General features: G+C 43.7%; 1 protein-coding gene across 1 annotated transcript in view; it reads right to left on the bottom strand.

Annotated features, from left to right (window-relative positions):
• Positions 1 to 9,156: 9,156 nt before the first annotated feature.
• The window catches only part of SHC3 (SHC adaptor protein 3), a 239,070-nt gene continuing 222,617 nt past the window's right edge, over positions 9,157 to 25,609 (bottom strand). Inside the window, exon 12 of the mRNA XM_030193617.1 lies at positions 9,157 to 9,285. Coding sequence (XP_030049477.1) covers positions 9,157 to 9,285 — 129 coding nt within the window. The remainder of the gene's footprint in view (positions 9,286 to 25,609) is intronic.

Raw genomic sequence — 25,609 nt, 5'->3', positions numbered from 1 at the left:
GTCTATTTAGTAGCGGTTTATGGACTTGTCCTTTAGGAAACCGTCCAACCCCTTTTTAAACTCTGCTAAGCTAACCGCCTTCACCACTTTCTCCGGCAACGAATTCCAGAGTTTAATTATACGTTGGGTGAAGAAAAAGTTTCTCCGATTTGTTTTAAATTTACTACACTGCAGTTTCATCGCATGCCCCCTAGTCCTAGTATTTTTGGAAAGCGTGAACAGACGCTTCACATCCACCTGTTCCACTCCACTCATTATTTTATATACCTCTATCATGTCTCCCCTCAGCCGTCTCTTCTCCAAGCTGAATAGCCCTAGCCTCCTTAATCTTTCTTCATAGGGAAGTTGTCCCATCCCCGCTATCATTTTAGTCGCCCTTCTCTGCACCTTTTCCAATTCTACTATAGCTTTCTTGAGATGCGACAACCAGAAGTGAACACAATACTCAAGGTGCGGTCGCACCATGGAGTGATACAACGGCATTATAACATCCTCACACCTGTTTTCCATACCTTTCCTAATAATACCCAACATTCTATTCGCTTTCCTAGCCACAGCAGCACACTGAGCAGAAGGTTTCAGCATAATATCGACGACGACACCCAGATCCCTTTCTTGGTCCGTAACTCCTAACGTGGAACCTTGCATGACGTAGCTATAATTCGGGTTCTTTTTTCCCACATGCATCATCTTGCACTTGCTCACATTAAACGTCATCTGCCATTTAGCCGCCCAGTCTCCCAGTCTCGTAAGGTCCTCTTGTAATTTTTCACAATCCTGTCGCAATTTAACAACTTGGAATGCAATCCTGCACGGAAGGCCTGGAACCAAACAAGCTTAGCAGTGATTAGATGGCAACGCCAGTAATTGAGAAGCAAAGCCAGTACTGGGCAGACTTCTACAGTCTGTATCCTGATCATTGCTGGACAGATTCAGCTTCAGTAGTTGGAGAACAAGACCAGTGCCTGGCAGATTTCTATGATCCATGCCCTAAAAATGGCAAGGAGAAATTAAGATCAAGTATGCATATGTAGTATCACATCATTCCTTATGCTATGAGTTTATCTTGTTGGGAAGACTGGAGGGACCAAATGGCTCTTTATCTGCCATAATCCACTATATTACTAACTGGAAAAGGCATAAGTTGCCACAGAACCCTGTTGTATTACCCAACCAGATCCTACAGGTTCACATTCAGAGAAGCAAAGAAGCGCTATGTTTCTGATCAACTGACTCAAGCTGATACCTGTTCAAGTAAATTCAAAGGTACTGGTGGGCTTACCTTGCTCCAAAATTCTCTGGTGTGTGTACATTTCTCAAGTAAACATTTTGCAGGTTTTACTTCTTAAGAAAAAATAATATTATTTTTGTACCCTGCGCTTTCCCACTCATGGCAGGCTCAATGTGGCTTACATGGGGCAATGGAGGGTTAAGTGACTTGCCAGAGTCACAAGGAGCTGCCTGTGCCTGAAGTGGGAATTGAACTCAGTTTCTCAGGACCAAAGTCCACCACCCTAACCACTAGGCCACTCCAATATAAACATCAGACATTAAAAAGGTGCCAAATGCAACTGTGTATGGGATTTCTGCCTCAGGGGTATCCCAAATTTGGTAGTGAAAGCAAGAGAAGAAGTTAAGGAGAAGGTTATGTGTATAAATGAGGAAGCAGCAAGAATATGAGAGGGGTATGACAGAAGCTCCACTTGCTTTGACCCACGCAGGATTTAGTCAATGAATATAGTGGAGATGGAATAATTAATGCAGGGGATCAAGTGAATCACTTGTTACTTCAATCATATCCCCTGCAGTTACTTGAAACAGGTTGATCAAAGACTCTTTCATGGATTTTTTAAATCATGAGCTGTCCAGAGGAGCAGGGCTATTCTAATTTGTTAAGTGGTGGTTAGATCATTTCTGAAGAAAAATGGGTTAGGTCCAAAAGGTTTGCGAATTATTGCCTACTGTTGCTTCTTCCATTGCTAATTAAAATGGTGGAAAAGACTGCTCAAGAATTTTTGGAATATATTCAGGCTGGGAAAGTTGTATCTCCTTGCCAATCTGGCTTTTGTGCAGACAGTTCAGATGGCACATGATATGGAGACAGTTCAGATGACACATGAAGTCACATTTAGTACTGTTGACCATGATATTCCACTCCTGCAAGTGCAGAAGATGGGGTGAATGGAGTGGCAATTAATTTGCTTATTTCACTAAATCACTTCTTTCAAATATGAAGAAAAATATTCTAAGTGGTGCAAGGCAATCCGCCCCACCAGTGGCAGTCCTACCATTAGGCCAACTAAGGCGGGGGGGGGGGGGGGGGGCCTCAGGCAGCACTCTTCTGAGACAGCATTGCCCCCACCATTCCTTCCTTCCACAACTCCATTCCCTGAATTTACTTTTTCTTTTCTTGCTTTTTAAAAGGTGGTGGTGGCAGCAGCAATTCCTATGGGCTGCCTGCCACAGTTCCCAGCCCCTTCTCTCTACTGCAGCCCACCTTCGAGGAAACAGGAAATTATGTCAGAGAGGCAGGCTTCCTGCAGTAGAGAGAAGGGGCCTGGACTGGTGGCAAGGCAGCCTATGGGAATCGCTGCTGCCACCGCCTTTTGAAAAACAAGAAAAGAACAGGGAAAATTTGGGGAAGGGGGTTAGGTAAGGAAGTGGGGGAGATGTCAGATCATGGCCGGGGGATGGCGGAGGAGCAGGGGTTGCAGCTCATTCCTTGCTTCAGGAGGCAGATTGTCTTGGGCCACCCCTGCACTCCACATCCTTTGAAATCTGGAGGGGGTTGCACTATATGTTAAAGAGGGAATTGAGTCAAATAAAATAAACATTGTACATGAAACAGAGAGCAGCGTGGAATCATTATGGATAGAAATTCCATGTGTAAAAGGAAGGGGTATTCTTGTAGGGCTATAGTACCGTCTGCCGGGACAGAACAAACAGACAGATGAAGAAATGTTTACAGAAATTAGGAAAATTGGCAAATTGGGCAACACTATAATAATGGGTGATTACATTACCCCAATATTGACTGGATATATGCTATATCAGGGAGTGCCAGGGAGATAAAATTTCTAGATGTAATAAATAACTGCTTCTTGAAGCAACTAGTCCAGGAACTGACAAGAGGGGGGAGGGGGACATTTTGGATCTGATCATTGGTGACGATGCATCCCACGTTATTTGCAAAGGTGGAAAGAAGAGAAAACAACAGCTAGCATGGTTAAAAGATGAAGTGAAAGAGGCTATTACAGCCAAAAGAATGTTCTTCAAAAAATGGAAAAAGGACCCAAATGAAGAAAATAAGAAGCAGCATAAGCACTGGCAAATTAGATGCAAAGCATTAATAAAGAAAGCTAAAAGAGAATATGAAGAGAAACTTGCTGCACAAGCTAAAACTCACAGTAGGAACATTTTCAGGTAAATCAGAAGCAGAAAGTCTGTGAGGGAATCCGTGGGACTGTTAGATCACGAAGGAGCAGAAGGGGCATTCAGGGAGGACAAGGCCATAGTGGAGAAACTGCCTGAATTCTTTGCTTTGGTCTTTATGGAAGAAGATGTAAGAGATCTGCATATACCGGATATGGTTTTCAAGGGTGATGATGTGGAGGAACTGAAAGAAATTATCTGTGAAACTGGAAGATGTACTGAGCCAAATCGACAAATTAAAGAGTAGTAAATCACCTGGACTGGATGGCATACATCCAAGGGTACTCAAAGAACTCAAGCATGAAACTGCTGATCTGCTGTTAGTAATATGTAGCCTGTTGTTAAAATCATCCGTAGAACCTGAAGATTGGAGGGTGGCCAATGTGATGCTGACTTTTAAAAAGGGTTCCAGGAGTGATCCGGGAAATTACAGACTGGTAAGCCTAGCATCACTACTAGGCAAAATAGTGGAAACTATTATAAAGAATAAAATTACAGAACACATAGACAAACATGGTTTCATGGGACAGAGTCAGCATGGGTTCAGCAGAGGGAAGTCTTGCCTCATTAACTTGCGTCATTTCTTTGAAGACATGAATAAACATGTGGATAAAGGTGAGCCAGTTGATGTAGTGTATCTAGATTTTCAGAAATCTTTTCCTCATGAGAGACTCCTGAGAAACTGGAGTCATGGGATAGGAGGCAATGTTCTTTTGTGAATTAGGAATTGGTTATTGGACAGAAAACAAAATAGTCATTTCTCTCAATGGAGGAAGGTGAACAGTGGAGTGCCCCAGGGATCAGTACTGGGACCCATGCTATTTAACATATTTATAAATGATATGGAAATCGGAACAACAAATGAGGTAATTAAATCTGCAGATGACACAAAACTATTCAAGTTGTTAAAACATGTGCGGACTGTGAAATATTGCAGGAAGACATTAGGAAATTGGAAGATTGGGGATCCAAATAGCAGATGAAATTTAATGTGAGACAAATGCAAGGTGATGCACATTGGAAAGAATAATCCGAATCATAGTTACCTGATGCTAGGGTCTGGGTGTTGTTTTAGATAATACGCTGAAATCTTCTGCTCAATGTGCTGTGGTGGCCAAAAAAGCAAACAGGATGCTGGGAATTATTAGGAAAGGGATGGTGAATAAGACCGAAAATACCATAATGCCTTTGTATCGCTTCATGGTGGGTCCACACCTTGAGTATTGTGTTCAGTTCTGGTCGCCATATCTCAAAAAAGATATAGCGGAATTAGAAAAGGTTAAATGAAGAGCTACTAAAATGATAAAGGGGATGGAACTCCTCAGAGGGCTGTTCAGCTTGGAAAAGAGATGGATGAGGGGAGATGTGATTGAGGTCTACAAAATCCTGAGTAGTGTAGAACAAGTAGATGTAAATCAATTTTTTACTCTTTCCAAAAATACAAAGACTAGGGGACACTCAACAAAGTTACATGGAAATACTTAAAACAAATAGGAGGAAATATTTTTTCACTCAATGAATAGTTAAGCTCTAGAACTCTTTGCTTGAGAATATAGTAACAGCAGTTAGCGTATCTTGGTTTTAAAAAGGTTTGGACAAGTTCCTGGAGTAAAGGTCCATAGCCTGCTATTAGGACAGACATGGGGGAGCAACTGCTTGCCCTTGGTTTGGTAGCATGGAATGTTGCCCTGATTTGGGTTTCTGTCAGGTACTTGTGACCTGGCTTGGCCACTGTTGGAAACAGGATACTGGGCTAGATGGACCATTGGTCTGACTCAGTATGGCTTTCCTTATGTTCTTATGTATAAAGGAGAATTCATGATTTCTTCAATGATAGTAAGCTGTCCAGGTCCTGTTACATCAAAGCAGCCCCACACCAAGATACTACTTATCATTTCTATAGCTCTATTAGATATACGCAACTCTGTACACTAAAAATGTAAGAGATAGTTCCTTCTCAATGCAGCTTACAATCTAATCAAAACAGAAAAACAGGACAAATAAGGGATTAGGGAATTACCTGAACCACCATACTAGACAGTCAGGATGAAGTTCTTACCTTGGTTTTTGTTATACAAAACATTTGCTTATGTGACCAGAAAGTTCAATTTTTGACTCACATCAGAGAATATTATTCCAGATATCTTGTGGGTCATCCAGATAATTCTGGAAAACCAGAGGTGGGCAACAATGTTCTTTTTGGAGCAGTGTTCTTCAGTGCAAGGCCCAGTGGTGGCCCCCAGCTATCCTAGATGTGACCCTCACTCTTCCCCCTCCCCCAGTTTTCCTAGTGGCACTACATCCATCTGTTTTCAATTTGCACCATTCAGATCTCTGTAACTTTGAGCCACATGTTTCCCTTACTCCTTCACTATTCTCATAAGACTGAGAGAGCAGTGGAAGAGATTGGGCACTGTTTACTGAGAGTTATGTAGTGTCAGAAGAAAACAGAATAGCTGTTTCAGAGATGGCACTGGAGAGAGTGTCAGTTTGAAGGGGTTGGAAGTAGGAACAGGATGGTGAAGGCTCAGTAGTGGGGATGGGATGGAGTGGAGATTGGGACTAGCTGGGGCAGAGCTACAGGAGAGAATTTTGGGGCAGAGATGCTGGGGAACAGTGATAGAGAATGTGTGGGGAAAGATGGGCTTAGGAAAGAGAATATGTGTGTGGGATAGGCTTTATTTCCATTACACAAATTAATCTGAATGTATCTGTGCAGCCAGACCAACCACATCAGAGGGGGAGCTCCTCAGGACAGCTGGCTCACTGAAGGAAGATGCCACCTCCCCCTCCCCCCGTACACCTGTGGGGTTGATAGCTCTGAAGTGGACTGAGTATAGATAGTTTCATTTGTCTACTGTTTTATTATGTATGTTTTTATGTACTCCGTTTAGTTGTAGGCAGATTAGACATTTTTTAAAAATAAAATACTAAATACACAGACTGCCCAATGTTCTGTCTGCTTTCTCCAGCAATGATCTTGGATCTCACAGTTTTTTTTTTGTTTTGTTTTTATTTGGCCAACATGACCCTGACTAGAAAAACAGCGACGATCACTATTTTAGAGAGAATTGGTTTCTTCCTAGTTATTCTCCCATGGACCCTACATCCATTCTGTTTTTCCCTGATGGTTGATGCATGAACACTCACATCAGCCACAGAGAAAGAGGAACGCAGATCTTTAGATTTTAATCTGGGCTTTTCTGTAACTGTGTGGAAAGTTTTCCATTTCATTCTTAGCATGATTTAGCAGGACAAGCTCTCCTGGGCAGAATCACTTTAGTCTTCAACTTTTTCCATTTATAAATTGACAGTGGTTGGATGGAGACCAAATATTTTCTAATGGTATTGCATTCCTATCCAGACAAATGAGCGTCAACTACTCCTTCTGGTAGGTCCCCTGAAATTTCTTTTCATTGTGGTTTGATGCGTTCTCACTAGCTTTTATAGAGGAGATTAAACTCAAAATGGCTTGGCATTCATATAGGACAAGATGCTCAAACTTAGTTATGTGGATTTACTCTGCAGTTCCTGATTCTAATTATCCAATTAACTGATTTAAGGAAGCCAGAGTTCATGTTCACACACTGATTATGAATTAGCCTAATTGATACATTATTGTGTTTCAGGAAACATAAAATTGTTAAACTTATATCCTTTGTGTTGCATAAGAAAACCCTGGTTTCAGTTAAACAAAGGGGCCATGCTAAGAACTTGTACTTAGGGGTCTGCAAACATTTTCTCAACATTGTGTATAGAAACAGAGATTGTGCTCGTTTCATACATTTCTATTGGAGACCTTTTTATTTCGGTTTGAAATGACACTGCATTTAGAATATATATTTTTTTGTAATATAGTACCCAATATACAGTATGCATAAATTGGTTTCTAATATCTTCTCATTTCCATTCAGATAAATGGAATGAACTAAAGCTGGTACATTTAAGTATAATCCAAATCTTTGAAAAGTGAATACTTCTAATGTGTATGGTATGGTAAAGTAAGTGGCTTTAAATCTGCACAAGTTTTCTTTCCCTGAAAGCTGTGGCATCTTTTTGTGATAGGTATGAAGGAATGCTGTAAATGCAAGGCCTTGGATAATCCATCACTAAAGCTCAGCTCATGCTAACTCTCCTCAGAAGTCTCCTTGTAGGGCACACCTCCAGATCCAATAAAATGTAGTGCACGAAGTGGGGAGTTAGAACAAAAATCCATGCCATAATTACAAGACCAAATGTAAGACTCCATTATTGAATCAATAAGAAATGCCATGGTTTCCCCGAAGATATTTGCACCGGGATACAGCTTTGAACACGTTATCCTGATTCCTGAGAACAAGATCATGTAGGAAAACATTCTGAACCCAAATTAAACCTTAGGTACATAAACTATCTTTAAAACAGACCAAGGAATACAACCTTGCAACAAGAATATGGTGACTGCAAGCATACTTTGAACTAGATTAATTGTCCTAGTTGGAATAGCCCCAGAACAAGAAGTCTGAGTGCATGAACACTAGACAGTGATAGAGAAAAACAAAATGCAGATGCCCTTTGCGGCCAGAGAATCAAACTTTCAATAAATGGAAGCAAAATATCTTCCAGAGCTTTTTAAATCTCCATTCATTTTTTTCCTTTTTTATACTCTTCTCAAAGAACCAAGAATAAAATCGATCCAATGTGTAAGAAATTACCTATAAACAATGTGAAGAAGCACCAAGTTCACTGGAACTGTCATTTGCTCTGTCCAGTATAGATGTTTGGTTGTTGGTTTTTTTTTTTTTACAGAGAGAAGAGTCATCATTTGTTAAGAAGAAAATCATGCTACACCTTTTATTGAAATTTTAAAGGCCCAAATACATTTCTTACCAATTTTAAGAATTAAAAAATGTTTTGTTTTGTTTAAAAAACACAAAGTTGTGCCTTATTCAACTGGTGCCTCTACACCGCATTATTTGGTATTGAAGATTATGAAACTTTTACAGCTGCTCTTAGAATAAATCAGAACTGAAGCCTGGAAGTACTCTAATCATATACTGTTTCTTATTTTGAAAAATAGACAAATATACACAGGTTGATCATACTCCTAGGTATCATCAAGCAAGTCACAGACGTTTCAGGTAACATCATACAAAAACTCAACCTCAACATCAAAAACATAAAAGCCTTGTGAAATAAATAACACCCAAGAATTCTTTTAGAGATATTGTCATGCTTGAAGAAAAAAAGAACATTTCTGTTATCAGAATATCTGCTGCTCAACTCTCTGTTCCTTATCCTTGAATTAATGTGACTTACTTGTGTTCTTTCTTGTATTGTGCTTATTCGATAAAAACCACAAATAAAGTTTGGCAATCTCTTCTTTTTTCTGAACACAACTATTTTTTTTTCTTTTAGTTAAAAACCGATGGCACAGTCCAGTGCCGTTACCATGTATTATCTTTAAAAATATAAATATATTTATACTTATGTTATATGTATATACACTTTCAATATTCACATTAGAGGATCGGAGAAATTTTGTTTTTGCTTTAAAAAAAAAATCAATTGTTAAGAAAGTCGTGTGGCCACGTTCATAGCCAGATTCAATGTCTCAGGAACAATGAGTCTGTATTGGCATGGTCTTCGCAAACCTAAAGAAGACGTTTGATGGATGCTGTACTACACCTCTGGGGGTTTTATATTTGCAGCATTCAACGGATTGAAGTAGCTTTGCTGGTTAGATCACTGTTTCCTCTCAACTGGTTGCTTCAGGCACAGTTCGCTCCCGGCAGAAACTATTGGCAAATTATTCTCCAGATGATGGTTAATGAGATGGCCTATGCTGTCAAATATTCGATCTTTCGTTCGGACCTTCAAAGAAAAGCATGCAAAAGCAGAAATTATTTCTGAATCCTTTTACCACCCATTGAGGCAGTAATGGCTACATTCCTTCCAACAGTTTTCCTGATTTTGGCTAGACCTAGCATATTTCTTTTTACATTTTTAAACAAAGTTGCATCCTCTGTTTTCCTCTTGGATATTTAAACATCAACTCCCCTGAGGACTTTAGGAGTTTATAGAGGGTATTAAGGAAATTGTTTGCAAAGCAGGCTTTCTGCATGTTGCTTAATGTTAAAAATGAATAAATAAAGATATATACTTTTTGTTTATTCATTTTTAACATTAAACAACATGCAGAAAGCTACCCTGCTTTGCAAATAATTTCCTTAATACCCTCTGCTTCCTCCTTTGGGTAGCTCTCTGATTTAGGGGGTCTTTTACTAAGGCCCATTCATGTTTTTAGCGTGCACTAAAATTGGGTGTGCGCTAAATATTAGAGATGCCCATAGGAATGCACGCTAAAAATGTGAGTGCACCTTAGTAAAAGGGGGTCTTAATAACCACATTCCCAACTCAGTTCCACCTTCTTTGTCTTCTTATCCCATTTCTCTGCTGTGAGCACCTGGGTTTATGTTTAAGTCAAGTCAGAATTTTGGTGTAATGTTTTGGATACAGCACATGAATGCCTTAGTCAATGTTACGGAAAGGCAACAGAAGATGTGAACACTCTAAAGAAATGTATTGTGCTTCACCATTCTAATCATAGCTATACCAAAAAGAATAAAACCTTTTTATTAAAGAATCAACAGCAAATCTTGGCAACATATTTAACATATTTTATATTAACATATTTATGAACTGACCAACTTCCGCAAACAGCTGAAGACCCATCTCTTCGACAAGATATACCACAACTTGTGAAATCCCAATACATATCTAGCAATGTTAAGAATGCCTTATGTCATGTCACTAGATCTTGTTTTCCATTACCATGGTACCCAAAATACTTCTGTAACACTAAATGTCAATTCTCCTCTCATTTCCACTATCCATGATTTATTGTAAGCCACATTGAGCCTGCAAAGAGGTGGGATAATGTGGGATACAAATGCAATAAATAAAAAGAAAATTAAGGGTCCCTTTTACCAAAGTGTGCTACACAGGTAACACATGAATCTGCATGCACTGTTAATAAATGAGAACAGTAATTGTTACCTTTATGGCATGAAAATTAGCGCCAGTTGCTTCACATGCTAACTGCGTAGCCTGTTACTGAATAGAAAATAGGCAGGTTTTGGGTGGAGAATGGGAGTGCACTAGGGTCTGATTTTGATATCAGTAATGCAGTGGTTTTTATTTGTGTATGTTTTAAAAGAGTATGATGTGTTTGTTTTGTGTTATGGTTATGAAATATCATGGGAGGAATTCTATTAATGGCGCTCAAAATTCGATAAAATTTGGCACTGAATGGTATTCTTTAATGGACGTTCCGCAATCGGGACCCTTTACAGAACAGCTCATAGCACTGGGATTTGTGCTCAGCTTTGGGCACAGGAAGTTACACCAATTGAAACCAAGTGTATATCCCGGCGTGCAAGTTGGGCAGGGATCCCCTGAATTCTAAAACATCGCATGCATTTTAAGGAAACATCCCTGGACTACCCATGCCCCTCCCATGGACACACCCCCTTTGTAGATACTCTTACAAACACGTGTTATTCTATAAATGGGAGCATAAGTGTGTTTTTGTGCGGATCTGCTATTTCTATCCCCATTTCGGAGCTTTTAATACATTAGAAGGCTTTTTCACACTGAAAATTCAGTGTGGAAGTAGCACCTAATGTTCAGCGCCATATATAAAATTTCCCCATTGTGTGTTTTTCTGTTACCCGCTCAGAATGGTAGATGAAGCAGGCTACAAATTTTTAAAATAATAAAATAAAATAATTGCATTTATCATGGATTCAGTTACCACATTTTAAATACTGTCTGTGCGTTAATGGTGGATACACTTAGGACTAGATTCTAAACATGGTGCCTAAAAAATCAGCACCAAAAAACAATGCCCTTAGCCCTATTCTATAAACCTCGCCTGAAGTTGCTGCGCCCATTCCCACAACTAAAATTTAGAGGTGGCCATTTATGCCAACTAATTCCCTTTTACTAAGGTGCGTAGGCCCCTATGCGCATCCAACGCACGTCAAATTGGCACTACCGCCCAGCTACCGCATGCTCCGGTGGTAATTCCATTTTTGGTGCGTGCCCAAAACATGCAGTAGAAAATATTTTCTATTATCTACCACATGGTGCTTACCCGGCGGTAATCGGCAGTTGACGCTCCTTGAACGCTTACCACCCGGTTAGCGCGTGAGACCTTACCACTAGGTCAATGGGTGGTGGTAAGGTCTCAGGCCAAAAATGGACGTGTGCTGGTTTTAATCTTTAAGATGACGCGATAGTCTCCTTCAGTCATCTAGCAATTGTTGGCTTGGATGCCATGAGATCAGGTCTCTGTTTACCAAAAATCACAAAGTCTGTCTGATTTGTGAAACTCATTTGTGACTTCCAGTCAGTGGTGTGCTTGTTAATTTTTTTTAGATTTTGCGAGCCAGTGGTTAAATCTCCCACAAGGTCCCGCTCCCTGTTTGCCTCTCCTCCCTCGAGTCGTAGGGCCCCTGCACATACCTGGCTGAAGCCAACCCGATGGTCTAGTGGAGTCTTTGGGGCAGGAAAGATCCCCAGTCTTTCCTGCCCGCTACCGGAGCTGACCCTCCCGATGCCACATTGGTCTTTAAAAATGGCTGCCGAGACTTTTCTGAAGTCTCGCAAGGCCACCGTTGAAGACTCGGCAGCCATTTTAAAGAAGAAGTGGCTGCAGGAGGGTCAGCGCCGGCAGCGGGCAGGAAAGACTGGGGATCTTTCCTGCCCCAATGACTCTACTAGAGACCACCAGGATGGCTTCAGGTAGGTGCCGGGAGGGCACCCTGGGGCTCGGGGGAGCGGTAGGTCTGGAATAGGTAGGTGACGGTCTTCGTTGCTGAATTTAGTCTCACTTTTATTTTCAAACATGCCAGCTTGTGTATAGGGATGTACACAGAAGTATAATACGGAATAAATTTTCATAGAGTATTAACTTGTTATAAATCGTAATCAGTGTGTCATTTGAAGGGGCTGATTATAGGGACACCCTAGCACTTGTTATATTCATGCAGGAATTTTTTCTCTCCTGGTAAAGGGCCACTAAAACAGATATCATGTTATGAGAATCAGGTGCTCAGCATTCAGAGTTTCTATCTATCTATTTATTTACTTATTTATGCTTTTTCTCCCACATTAAAATGAATTGGGAGCATTAAACCAAAACCTGGGAGCATTAAAAAAAAAACTTTTATTGGAAGGAGTAATGCATTGCCACCCCCAGGTTCTCTCCCTCAATATAGCCAGCTCTGCAATTTGGGGGGGGGGGGGGGCGCAGAGGTGGACCGGGGAGAGAGCCTGTTAAAAATTTACCAGCACACCACTGCTTTCAGCTACCTAATGAGGACTTTCGCTTCAAGGAAAAATAATGAGCCTCCTCATCCTCTCTATGAAAGGACAGAAGCTCCACAGTTTGGTTGAGATGAGAAAGGTCAGGACTGATACTCTTTCACACACTCTCCAGTATAAGTACATAAGTAATGCCATACTGGGAAAAGACCAAGGGTCCATCGAGCCCAGCATCCTGTCCACGACAGCGGCCAATCCAGGCCAAGGGCACCTGGCAAGCTTCCCAAACGTACAAACATTCTATACATGTTATTCTGCTGTTTCTGGGTGTCTTCAGGGACATCTTCAGTTAAAGGGGCTTGGGGATCCCCGGCAGCTACCGCAACAGTGTGCTGCTGTTGGGTGGGCCTGAGCCTAAATTGGGTGGGCCTGTGCTGTAGGAGTATTTCCCTGTGTGTCTCACCTTGCGGGCCTGGGCCTGTATAATCCTATGACAGCAAAATGGAGGCTGTACACTCTGACCCACACATCTCTGTGTCAGCAAGTAACAGCTTTGCAGCTTGTGGAAAATTCCAGCAGAAGCTCAACACCAAGGACATGCTGTGGGCAAACCAGGCCCCCCTTATCTCCCTGAGAGGCTGGCTCCAGCAAGGCGGGTGAGAAACAGAAAATGCATACCAAAATGTAACAACTTGAAGGTCAAGAACAACGAACTGTTCTTGCCACGCAGTGAACCAAGGAAGATCCAGTTTGGTTCCTGCAGCCACCGGACCAAGAGGTACGGGGAGAGCGGGAAAAAAGAAGAGTTAGTAAGAAGCCTTGGAAGAAGGTGGAGGTGAAAAGAAGACCAGTGAGACCTAATAAGGTCCACCAACTGATGAACTGTGTATCTGGAGGAAAGTATCGTGGTTCAGCTGTACCTGCCCTGCGTGACCTGTGACCTCCTTATCTGCTGCAGAGTTCCCTTCCAGCTGCGACTGAGACTCGCTGTGAATCCAGCTTGAGTCTGTGAGGTGTCCCGTGCCAGCTCCCGAGAGAAACGACCCTGAGGTCTAGGCCTGGTGAGAAACACGGTGATTCATTTCCTACTAGTCGGGGGCTAGTTAGTGGTATTTACCTGAGCAGAAGGCTGGTGCTGTCGTACTTGTGATTAGGAGAAGCTGCTAATAACTGTACTACCTCGTAACATAGTGTGACTGATCAGTGGTGTAATTTTATCTGGTAACCAGTAAGAATTAGAGTTTAGTAGTGTGACGTATGAGTGTAATTTTTATCAGCCAGTAATTTTGTAATCAGCCAAAGCTTGCAGAGTTCTATTTTGTATACCTTAGCTCTATTTTCTTACCTGACATACTATAATAAATCTAATATATATATCTCAGCCTACAATCTCAGCTACAGTTCTTTCTAACGGAAGTATTTGGCTAGGTTCCAAGGTTCCCACCCCTAGACCTAATTCAGGATTATTTGCTTGCAGATAGTTCTGCTTAGGGGAACCTGGACACAGGTAATTTATTATCTGTGATTTATCCTACAGATAATGGGGGCGTCGCCCGGGAACTCATAAAGTTGAGAAAGTATTCAGGTTTGTGTGACTTCAGTGAGAGAGAACTGACAGGCTGGGGATATTTGCCTTCTGTAATTTTTCGTACTGCTTCACTGATTCCTTGCTTTCTGTGTCACTGAACTGTGCTGTTAAAGTATTTCTCAGAGAACTGCGAAGGGGGGGAGGATCTGGTAGCTGAACAGTAAAGCTGCTAGTTAAGATTTACGGCTTAGAGATAGCAGCAAGATATTATTGCAGTCAGCTCAGCCAGCCATGATGACGTCACACACTACTTCGCTCACTAAACTAGAGTTGAATGTTTTTGAGATTCTTATTAACGCTGCCCAAAGCAAATCACAGAAGAGCTACTCCATTGAGTCATTGCTCTCCCTATTTAGAAAAGAATCTGGTGATAGCCAAGCAGCATATACCTCAGTTTTGACCAATATTGTGCAAGGCAAAGCTAAGCTTACTCTAACAGATCTAGCAGAATTAGTTTGCACCCTGCTAGCTATCAAAGAAAATGCTATGAATAACTGTTCCTCGCTACAGGTAGCCCTGCAGCGATCGCAGGAAACAGTGACTGCTCTGACCACAGAAAAAGCTGAATTGCAGCGTTCGTGGGCAGACAGACTGGCTCAGGCGACTGCTGTAGGAGATAGGGAGTCAAGCAGTACCCAAGGTCAGCTAACATGTGTTAATTGCCCAGTACTGAGAGATAAATGTGCAGCTCTAGAAGATCTGAAATCCCAGTGTGAAAAACAAGTCTGTTCCCTACAGTGTGAGCTAAGGCAGAAAGATGCTGTTTTGGGGTCTAAAACACAGCAGCTAGCTGACGTTGAAGAGACTCTTGATTTAAGGTGTCAAGAAGTTGTTAGATTACAATCGTTCCAGCAAGAAGTGAGAGATAGATCTGAGGGTGCTATGTCTGCTCTGCGACGAGAGTTGCAGCAAGAACAGGAGAGGTGCAGCTTTGCTCAAGAGGCATGGTACAGTGCCAAAGAGGAGCGGAATGAAATGTGGGAAGAGAATAAATCTCTCTCGCAGCTGTTGGACCAGGCAATACAAGAGAAAGATTCTTCCGTGCAGACATTAAAGCGATGCCAAGAAGATTTAGATGCCGTGCGTAGGGAAGTGCGAAATATATGTGATGACCCTGAGTCACTGCCCATAGATAGTGATGGGGGGGGAGAGACTGGGGATGTGGATAGGCCCTCTAGCCCTGCACGGGAACCTAACAGTGTTTATGTAAGTCCCAGAAATCTCTCCACAGCTCCTCCCCGGTACAGTTCCCTAACCCCTGAAGCCTTCGACAGTATGCCGGAGCACAGACTCCGCCCTGTCCGGTCACAGGGTACTGTACCACCCAATGACGGCTACAGTACAGCTGCATCTGGGCCACGCCCAGGAAGGTCACAGTACACTGCACCCGATGAGAACACTGGTACAATTACACATATGCTCCGCCCACGAAGGCCACAGCTCTCTGTCCTGCCTGACGGGGACGCTGGTGCCCTTGGGCCTGGGTCCCGCCCAGGAAGGTCACAGTACACTGCACCTGATGAGGGCCCTGCTACAAGTGCACAGAGGTTCCTCCCAGGAAGGTCACAGTCCTCTGCCCCGCATGATGATGTCACCAGTACCAGTGGGCCTGTGCTCCTCCCAGGAAGGTCAAAGTCCTCTGACCCACCTGCTGACATCAGCAGCATACCCACACCACTGTTCTCTTCTCCTGCTGGTGAGCAGCGGTATTACACCCAAACACCCAAAGTTACTCCTTTATCTAGAGATCAGCACAACCAAACAATGAGAACACTTCGCTCTATGATTGTACCTTTTAAAGAGTATTCAGGGGTGACTATACACGCTCACCTGGATAGCATGCGTGACCTTTTTGAAGAATTACAGGTTCATGCTGAATCAGATAAAAGAGCTCTACTGAAGTGGACGTTTGCGGCTGAGTGCCAAACATATTTAAAAGCTATTTTAGCCGAGCATAATGACCTATCCACAGTGGAACAGGCCCTGAAGAAGCGGTATGGACAGTTCGCGGATCCCACCGAGGCCAAAAGGGCAGCATATAATATGTGCTGTGGCCCGAATGAGAGTCCACATGAATGGGCCTATCGCCTGAAGGAGGTATTTTACGAAGGGGGGGCGGATCCAGATACCAAAGACCTTGAATTTGGAGATTTTAGGACCCTTTTCGTGAAAGGCCTGCCCAACCACGTGAAAGTGTCTTTAGCAGGTTACAAGAAAGAACCTTTCACCGTTCTGTTGAAGCGGGCAGAGGAGGTTTTTGATATGTGTCGCACAACACACGCGGGGGCGACACCCAGACCCGCATCAAAGAACCGCAGCCCGGGGGCCCAACCCAGTGTTTGTGCTGTTACATCCACACTTTCTCTGGAAAACAAGGTGGTAAACCCACCTGCCCAGTCCCGTGGCGGCAGTAACCAACCACACCAGCCGAGGGACACAGCGCCTCCTACTGCTCACGAGGATCAACCCCATTTTCGGAGGAGGCGTCATAATCAGAGACAGTGGGCTCAGGAGAAGATCAGGAACTTGCAGGCACAGCTTGATCAAATGATAGCTAAGCATCAGAGTCCCGATCCTGAGGAGAAGATTAGGGCCCTAGAAGGCCAAATAAAAGCACTGCAGGCTAAACAGCAGGGTTCAAATGCTGGAGCCTCACAATATCCCTCATCTTCTCATAAGAGAGGAAACCCTTACCCAGGGAACAAGGACCAGGTCCCCGGTCCAACAACTCAGACTGGGCCTAGTGTCAAGTCCGTTGAAATCTCGGAACACCCAGAGTCTGCAGAAGTAGAAACAGCATGACTAGGCTTGGCTCCGGTGTCACCTGCCAACATGCCCACTGTTCATGTTGATGCTCTATCATCCGGCAGTGAGGAGCCCTCGTTGCCCAAGGCTAATGCCCAGCCCACGGACCAGGAAAGGCCTCTATTATGCGATTCTATTAAGGAAACCAGGTACTTGATGGGTAAACTTACTCCTAAAGGTTCCAGATATACCATGGATGTGTTGATTCATCAGACCTTTTCCTGTCCGGGTCTCCTGGATACAGCCTCAGAGGTGACCTTAATTACCCAAGGCCTGTTTCAGAAACTAGAGGAATCCCTAAAGGGGGGTGGGGAGACGCTGCATGTCACCCCATGCAAATTCTCCCTGGAGGCTTATGGCAAACAGAGCACTGGGACTGTAGGTCAGGTGTGGCTTTCCTTACAGCTCGGTGAGATGAGTATCAAACACCCTGCCATAATTACTACCTGTGCGGGCGAAGAATTCTTAATTGGAATTGATCTTCTGAAGAGATTGCGGGTTGATTTGGATTTTCACCATGAGGGTATTTGGGCCCAAGTCACTGAGCCCCTTCCATATGGGAAAGTCCAGCAGATGAGCAGAGTCAGCGGCTCCAGCTCCGTGGGACTTCGGGATACCCCAGGTCGAATTAAGTTCCAGAACTCAGCTGACCCGTTCACCTGGGAGCTCCAGTTGCGTGGTGGACCAGGGGGGGACGAACAGAGTGGTGACGTCATCCGTGTCCAGACAGATCGGATAGCTGATATGGTTCTAAATGATGACAACCTGGAGATTATTCTGAATGCCTCGCCTACGGCGGAGAACTCCCCTGATGAAGCTACTGACATGCCGCAAGAGACCCTCGCTTCCATTCCCAGTCCTGATCCTTCTCATCCTCGTAGGTTGACCGACATCCAACAGAGGGGTGATGCTTACACGGTTCCTGTCCAGATAACTGACATCCAAATACTTCAGTCCACGTTGCTGCTGCAAAGCGACGTCTCCTTCATCAGTGACACCTTGTTTTACCGTCTTCGCAAGTCTGTGCCACTTCCCTTCAGTAAGTGTTCTTCCATTTCGGTAGAAGTACCTGGACTAGGTACCAGGCCACTAGTGGGAAAGTGCAGTCTTCCTTTGACGGTGGGACAGAAGTCGTTCACCCATCACTTCTCTGTTGTCAAAGGCCTACAACAGCCCTTATGTCTGGGCTCCGATTGCCTTGTGCGACTGGGAGTTTATGTGGACTTGATGAATCTTGTCCTGTGGAGCAGACTGGACGGCAACCCAGTGGAATCTGAGTCGACGCCTGTGAGCTTAAAGTCTGGGCAAACCATACCCCAGGTCTGTGAAGTAGTCTGTGATAAAGAGGTGACCATCCCGGCAAGAGTGAGGGACTTTTCCATCCAGCTCCGCCTTGCACAGGGACAGCGTCTGTTGGATAAAGTGGTGTTCTTCAACCCTCACTCTTACTTTCGTGACCTAGGGTTGTCCACCGGTGTTCTGCCATGTTTGGAGGCTACAGATGCACCTTTTCACGTGTTGGTCACCAATCCGCATTCAGAGGAAGTTGTGGTGTCTAAAGGAGACCCTTTTGGATTTTTGGTGGGAGTGTCTTTTCCTGATGTCGAGGTAAGTTTGCCTATTATTGGCAGGTTGCCCTCCATTTGGAACACCTGCCAGGGGGGGGAGACAACTGAATGTCTGTTTACCTCTCCCAGAGGCCTCTTATCTGTGGAGTTCATCTGGCCATATGATGCAACGGATTCACAGGTGCAGTTGGAAGACGAATTCTTGATTTTGTCCAGAAGGATGCCTTTACCCCAGAAGTCCAGACTGGTGAATTCTGTTGAAACTTCAGCTTTGCAAGAGGAGATAGAGGAGCAAGTGGAAATTCCATCCAACCAGCCTTGCTCAGAGTTTGATGCTATGGTGAAAGAGCAAGTTGAACAGGCTGATGCGTGTACTACTGACACAGAGAAGTTGCAGTTGACTGAGTTGCTGTACAAATACAAGGAACTTTTTGCTGTTGACTCATATGACTGTGGCCGTACAGACCTGCATGTCACCAGAGTGCCTACAGATCCTAATAGTAAGCCTGTCTTTGTGCGCCAGTACAAGATCCCATTAGCTTCCTACGAATCCGTGCAAGAGATTCTCAACACTTTGGAGGCCAGGGGCATCATTAGGCAATGCAACAGCACATACAACTCCCCTCTGTGGCCTATCCTGAAGAAGAACAACAGCTGGAGAATTGCACTGGACTACCGTCAGCTGAATAAGCGAGTGCCGTTGTCCAGGTGGCCGATGGCTCCGCTGGATCAGAGTCTTGCTACAATTAAAGGGGCTAAGTATTTCACAAGCTTAGACTTGGCATCAGGGTTTTGGACCGTACCTGTACATCCACATGATCAGTATAAACTGGCCTTCACCTTTGGGAAGAAACAGTATACGTGGAACAGAACTCCCTTTGGTTTTCTCAATTCACCTGCTGAGTTCAACATCTTCCTCCATAAGGCACTTCCAGATGCTGAAGCTCGAGGAACTGTGGTCTACATGGATGACATTCTGATCAAGAGCCCTACCTTTCAGGATCATGTGGCAGAGATTGAGCATGTTTTCAGACAGTTGACAGATGCTGGAGCTAAACTAACACTACCCAAAGGACAATGGTGCAGGAAATCGCTGAATTACCTAGGGTATGAAATTTCTGCAGAGGGTCTGAGACCGCAGAAGAAGCGAGTACAGGCCTTACAACAGCTGAAACAACCTACCAATCTCACAGAACTTCGTTCCTTCCTGGGAATATGTAATTACTCCAGACAGTTCATAGAGGAGTATGCAGAGATCACCAGACCCTTGGTCAAGTTATTGAAGAAAGATATGCCCTGGTCTTGGGGTCCAGAGCAGGAATCTGCTATGCAGGAGCTGAAGAATCAGCTTAGCCGCTTTCCATGCCTTGCGTACCCTGAGGGGGGTCGTGAGTTCTACGTTGACCTGGGTTACTCCAAGCACACCATGAGTGCGGTCTTGTATCAGAAATATGATTCCGACAAGCGGGTCGTGGCCTATGCTAGCAAAGGCCTATCTGATGTGGAAAAGAAGTATTCCGACTGTGAGAAATCCTTGTGGACCACGGTATGGGCTCTGCAACATTTCAGGAGTTACATCCAAGGTGAGAAGCTAATCGTGGAAACGTGTCATCAGATTGTTAGTTTCCTGGGGAGTGACCGAATCAAATCCGGTCAGTTGTCCAACAGCAGGATAGTATCCTGGACATTGGCTCTCCAAGGATGGCCTTTAGAGGTAAGGTATGCTCAGAAACATCGCAATGTAGTAGCCCAAGGTATGGCGGACCTGCATGACTGTGCAGGCCATGATTCCCTTGCAGGTACTTCTGAAACAGATGTTCCCCCACAGGAGAAAGAACCTCATCTACATCATCTGTATGATGAAAAGATCTGTGAGACCATGCCTAAGGTCTATGTGGATGGTTGTGCCTACCGCCGTGATACAGACCATGAGTTGGTTGCAGGTGTGGGAGTGGTATGGAATCCAGCCATTCCTGAAGAGACTTTGAAGCACAGCTTGGGTTCCCAGACAAACCAGTATGTTGAGATAGTTGCAGCCTTGGTGGCGGTACAGTCTGCAGTTCAGAGAGGACTTAGGGAACTAGTCATATGCACTGATTCAGATTATGTGAGACAGAACTTTGTCTCTCATCTGCCCATTTGGAAGCAGAACAACATGCTAAATTCTAAAGGAAAACCAGTACATCATGGAAATTTGATTCTGGCTCTGGATCAATTGGTACGAGACCATGACATGACCATCTATTGGAAGAAGGTCAAGGGTCATGCAAAAGTTGATAGTCCTGACAAGATAGGGAACGATCTGGCAGACCTACTCGCGAAGGAAGGTGCGCTCACCGGAGAACTATGGCGGTTCTCAGAACCGGATGCATTGGCAGTTCAGGCTGTCACCAGACGGCAAACTAAACAGCTTTGTGAGACTCCAGTGTTCCAGTGGAGCAGTGAAGTCCCATCCTTTGACCTTGTCACGGCTCAGAAATCAGATCCTGTGGTTGGAAGATTTTATGAGTACATCCAGAATCCACAAGAACATCCATTGACAGAAGAGGAGTGTCAAACGGAAGAACTGAGGATACTCTATACATCTAGAGAGAAGTTTGAGATCTGCCAGGACCTGCTTATTCGGACGAGTAAGCATGGCATTGAGCAATGGGTTGTGCCTCAGACGTATAGTGGCATCATGTTGCAACATGCTCATGATGAACCATGTGCCGGACATAGAGGAGAAGGCATCACCTATGAGACCTTGAAGCAAGTGGCTTATTGGCCCCATATGCGTCAGGATGTGAAGATGTACACACGAGGTTGTCTGACCTGTTGTCGTTTCCAGCCATCTTCACCATCCCATCGGGCACCCCTCAGGAAGAAGGGTATTGCTATGCCCTGGTCAGATATCCAGATTGATTGGGTTGGACCGGTGGTTCGATCCACCCGAGGCAACAAGTACATGCTTACTGTCACCTGCATGTTCACTAAGTGGGTGGAGTGCCTTCCTGCACCCAATTGCACTGCTGAGACTACGGCTACCTTACTACTGAATCATGTGTTCAGCCGGTGGGGCTTGCCAATGCGAGTGGATTCAGACCAAGGATCTCAGTTTACTGCCGAAGTGATCCAACACATGTGGAAGATGCTAGGAGTGAAGAGTAAACTACACATTGCCTACCGACCGCAGTCCTCAGGACAAGTGGAAAGAGCTAATCGTACCATCATCACCATTCTGAAGAAGTATGTGTCATCTTCAGGCAAGGATTGGGACATGAAGTTACCATTGGTCCTCATGGCCATCCGTGCCACACCTCATCGGTCTACAGGAGTGTCACCTTTTGAGATGATGACAGGTAGGGAAATGATATTACCAATTCATTTGCTTTACAGGACTAATGATGTGAACTTGTCCAGTGCTACTTCCTCTCATGAGTACGTCACCCATTTGCGTCAGCATTTGCAAAGTGCCTTTGCCTTTGCCCAAAAGAACTTGGAAAGTAGTGCTAGAGGTAGAAAAGCCTACTATGATCAAGGGACTACCTCCAAAGAATACCAAATTGGCGACAAGGTATTCTATTTCAATTTTGGCAGAAACAAGGTAAAAGAGAAGAAATTTCTGCCCAGTTGGCATGGTCCTTTCCCTATAGTGGAAAAAGCTTCACCTGTGGCTTACCAAATTCGCCTCAAAAAAAAAATTCTCAAGGTGAAGATAACCTTAAATGGGTCCACATCAATCAGTTGAGACCATGTCATCCCAGTCATTTGGTTCCAGATACATGCATTGTTGAAATGACCCAAACTAACCATGAAGCAGAATAGCTTCGTTTTCTTTTGTTTTTCAGCTACAGAGAAAAAAACAAAACCTTGAAGATTTGGTGCAGTTGCCAAACAGATTGATCCTGTTCCGTTCCTGATGTCGTTCTTCAAGATGTTCCTGATGCCCTGCTTCCTAATCCATTGGTGGTTTTCAACATTCCTTCCCTTTGTCCCTCATGATTTCCATTGTTTAGTCATGATTGTTGGATTCTCTTTTCCCAAGAATCATTCTTCTTGTTGGGGGGGAATTTGTTTGGTTTTATTTTTATTTCAACCAATCCAGTGTTCCTGAAAGTGAAGTTTTGGATGTGTTTGTTTGTTTTTGGGACATTTCATTGACTTTCTTTTTGAACTGTGTCCAATGCTTATGTTTGAAGACTTTCTTCATCAGCACCATTACGTGGACCATTTTGTTCCTGTTTGATGTCTTCTTGATGTGAGAAGTGTCCATTTACACCTCATCATTCATCATGGTCCACCCTATTGACTTTGGTTTGGACATTATGTCGTTTTACAGTCTAAAGACTCTGATACCATTGACTTTGTTAGACTGTGTGGAGGTCAACCATGAGTAACTCTCCACTATACAACATCTTAGTTTACATTTTCATATTCTGTACTAATTTGCTGATGCTTTTGCTATGCATTTTATTGTACTGATGGTTAAATGTTGATTATAATTTCATGTGTTAAGACATAGCTGCTAACACCCTAAGAGTGTTCTAGTATTAGTAGTTTGCTGTATTAGTATTTTGAAACTACGTTTGAACAATACGTATGATTTTATGAAGTATTTGCTTCTAGTTATCATTGATAGCGTGTTAGTATTGAGTTAATGACATTTACTGTTTTTTATGTCCTCAGTCTTGACCATGAGTCTGACTTAACCAGTCTAGCTGTCTTGCTAGTTAGATTGGAGAAGGCTTTTACTCCTTTGTAGTAAATTCCATCTCCAAGGGGGGAATATGTAGGAGTATTTCCCTGTGTGTCTCACCTTGCGGGCCTGGGCCTGTATAATCCTATGACAGCAAAATGGAGGCTGTACACTCTGACCCACACATCTCTGTGTCAGCAAGTAACAGCTTTGCAGCTTGTGGAAAATTCCAGCAGAAGCTCAACACCAAGGACATGCTGTGGGCAAACCAGGCCCCCCTTATCTCCCTGAGAGGCTGGCTCCAGCAAGGCGGGTGAGAAACAGAAAATGCATACCAAAATGTAACAACTTGAAGGTCAAGAACAACGAACTGTTCTTGCCACGCAGTGAACCAAGGAAGATCCAGTTTGGTTCCTGCAGCCACCGGACCAAGAGGTACGGGGAGAGCGGGAAAAAAGAAGAGTTAGTAAGAAGCCTTGGAAGAAGGTGGAGGTGAAAAGAAGACCAGTGAGACCTAATAAGGTCCACCAACTGATGAACTGTGTATCTGGAGGAAAGTATCGTGGTTCAGCTGTACCTGCCCTGCGTGACCTGTGACCTCCTTATCTGCTGCAGAGTTCCCTTCCAGCTGCGACTGAGACTCGCTGTGAATCCAGCTTGAGTCTGTGAGGTGTCCCGTGCCAGCTCCCGAGAGAAACGACCCTGAGGTCTAGGCCTGGTGAGAAACACGGTGATTCATTTCCTACTAGTCGGGGGCTAGTTAGTGGTATTTACCTGAGCAGAAGGCTGGTGCTGTCGTACTTGTGATTAGGAGAAGCTGCTAATAACTGTACTACCTCGTAACATAGTGTGACTGATCAGTGGTGTAATTTTATCTGGTAACCAGTAAGAATTAGAGTTTAGTAGTGTGACGTATGAGTGTAATTTTTATCAGCCAGTAATTTTGTAATCAGCCAAAGCTTGCAGAGTTCTATTTTGTATACCTTAGCTCTATTTTCTTACCTGACATACTACAATAAATCTAATATATATATCTCAGCCTACAGTCTCAGCTACAGTTCTTTCTAACGGAAGTATTTGGCTAGGTTCCAAGGTTCCCACCCCTAGACCTAATTCAGGATTATTTGCTTGCAGATAGTTCTGCTTAGGGGAACCTGGACACAGGTAATTTATTATCTGTGATTTATCCTACAGTGCCCACCCAGGCCCATCTGTGGCTACGCCCCCATTTCTGCTATACAGCAGACATAAGAGTTCACGCTTAAATTTAGGCACATGAGTGCCGAATTATGCTAGCGTTCTGAAATTTATTTGGTGCACAAAATTGTCATTATAGAATATTAGCTTAGTATTCAGATTTTTGAAGCTTAGCTTTTAGCAAACTTTATAGAACTGCCCCCATTGGACCCGATTCAAAAAAAAGCTGAGCTCTCAAGTTTAGAACAGGGCCACTGAGAAGGGTGGCGGGGGTGGGCAATATTAGTCCTAAGCTCCTAACTTTATTCCCTACCCTAAATCTGCCCTGTTGACACCCATTTTTTGCGCTCCTAAATTTAGGAGCTTAGGGCCTGATATTCAAGAAAAGTATGCTTTTAACTTTGAGAGTAATTCTCCTAAATTGGCCTCTTTGAAAATTTACTAGAGCTGAATGCCTAATTTTATACCCATAGGACAAGATGCTATATATGGCACCTGAAAAATCCATGTGGAATATAGGCATATTCTACAAACTCCGCTTAGATTTATGTACGGTATATAGAATACAACTAGGTGGTTTCTAGAATATGCCTAGCAGCCATGACTGCACCTAACTGTAGATGCATTCATTTATACCATGCCTAAATAACACATGGAACAGGTGTATTCTATAACCATGCACGTAGTTTTTCAGAAAGTCCATGATTCATCATTTCCCCACCCATAGCTACTCCCCTTTTTGGATGCGCGCATTAGAATTTAGGCGCAGTGCATTACAGAAAACACTTAGAGGGGCATAATCAAAAGGGACGCCCAAGTTTTGCTCAGGACGTCCTCACAAAACGTCCCAGTGGAGAGGCGGGGAAATCTGTATTATCGAAACAAGATGGACATCCATCTTTCGTTTCAATAATATGGTCGGGAACGCCCAATTCCTGAAATTTAGGTTGTCCTTAGAGATGGTCGTCCCTAGACTTGGTCGTTTCTGATTTTCGGTGATAATGGAAACCAAGGACGCCCATCTCAGAAATG

Source organism: Microcaecilia unicolor, chromosome 2, assembly GCF_901765095.1.
Source record: "Microcaecilia unicolor chromosome 2, aMicUni1.1, whole genome shotgun sequence".
In the NCBI taxonomy this organism is placed as follows: Eukaryota; Metazoa; Chordata; class Amphibia; order Gymnophiona; family Siphonopidae; genus Microcaecilia; species Microcaecilia unicolor.
The sequence above is the reverse complement of the archived record's forward strand: the minus strand, read 5'-3'. Positions and strand labels throughout refer to the sequence as shown.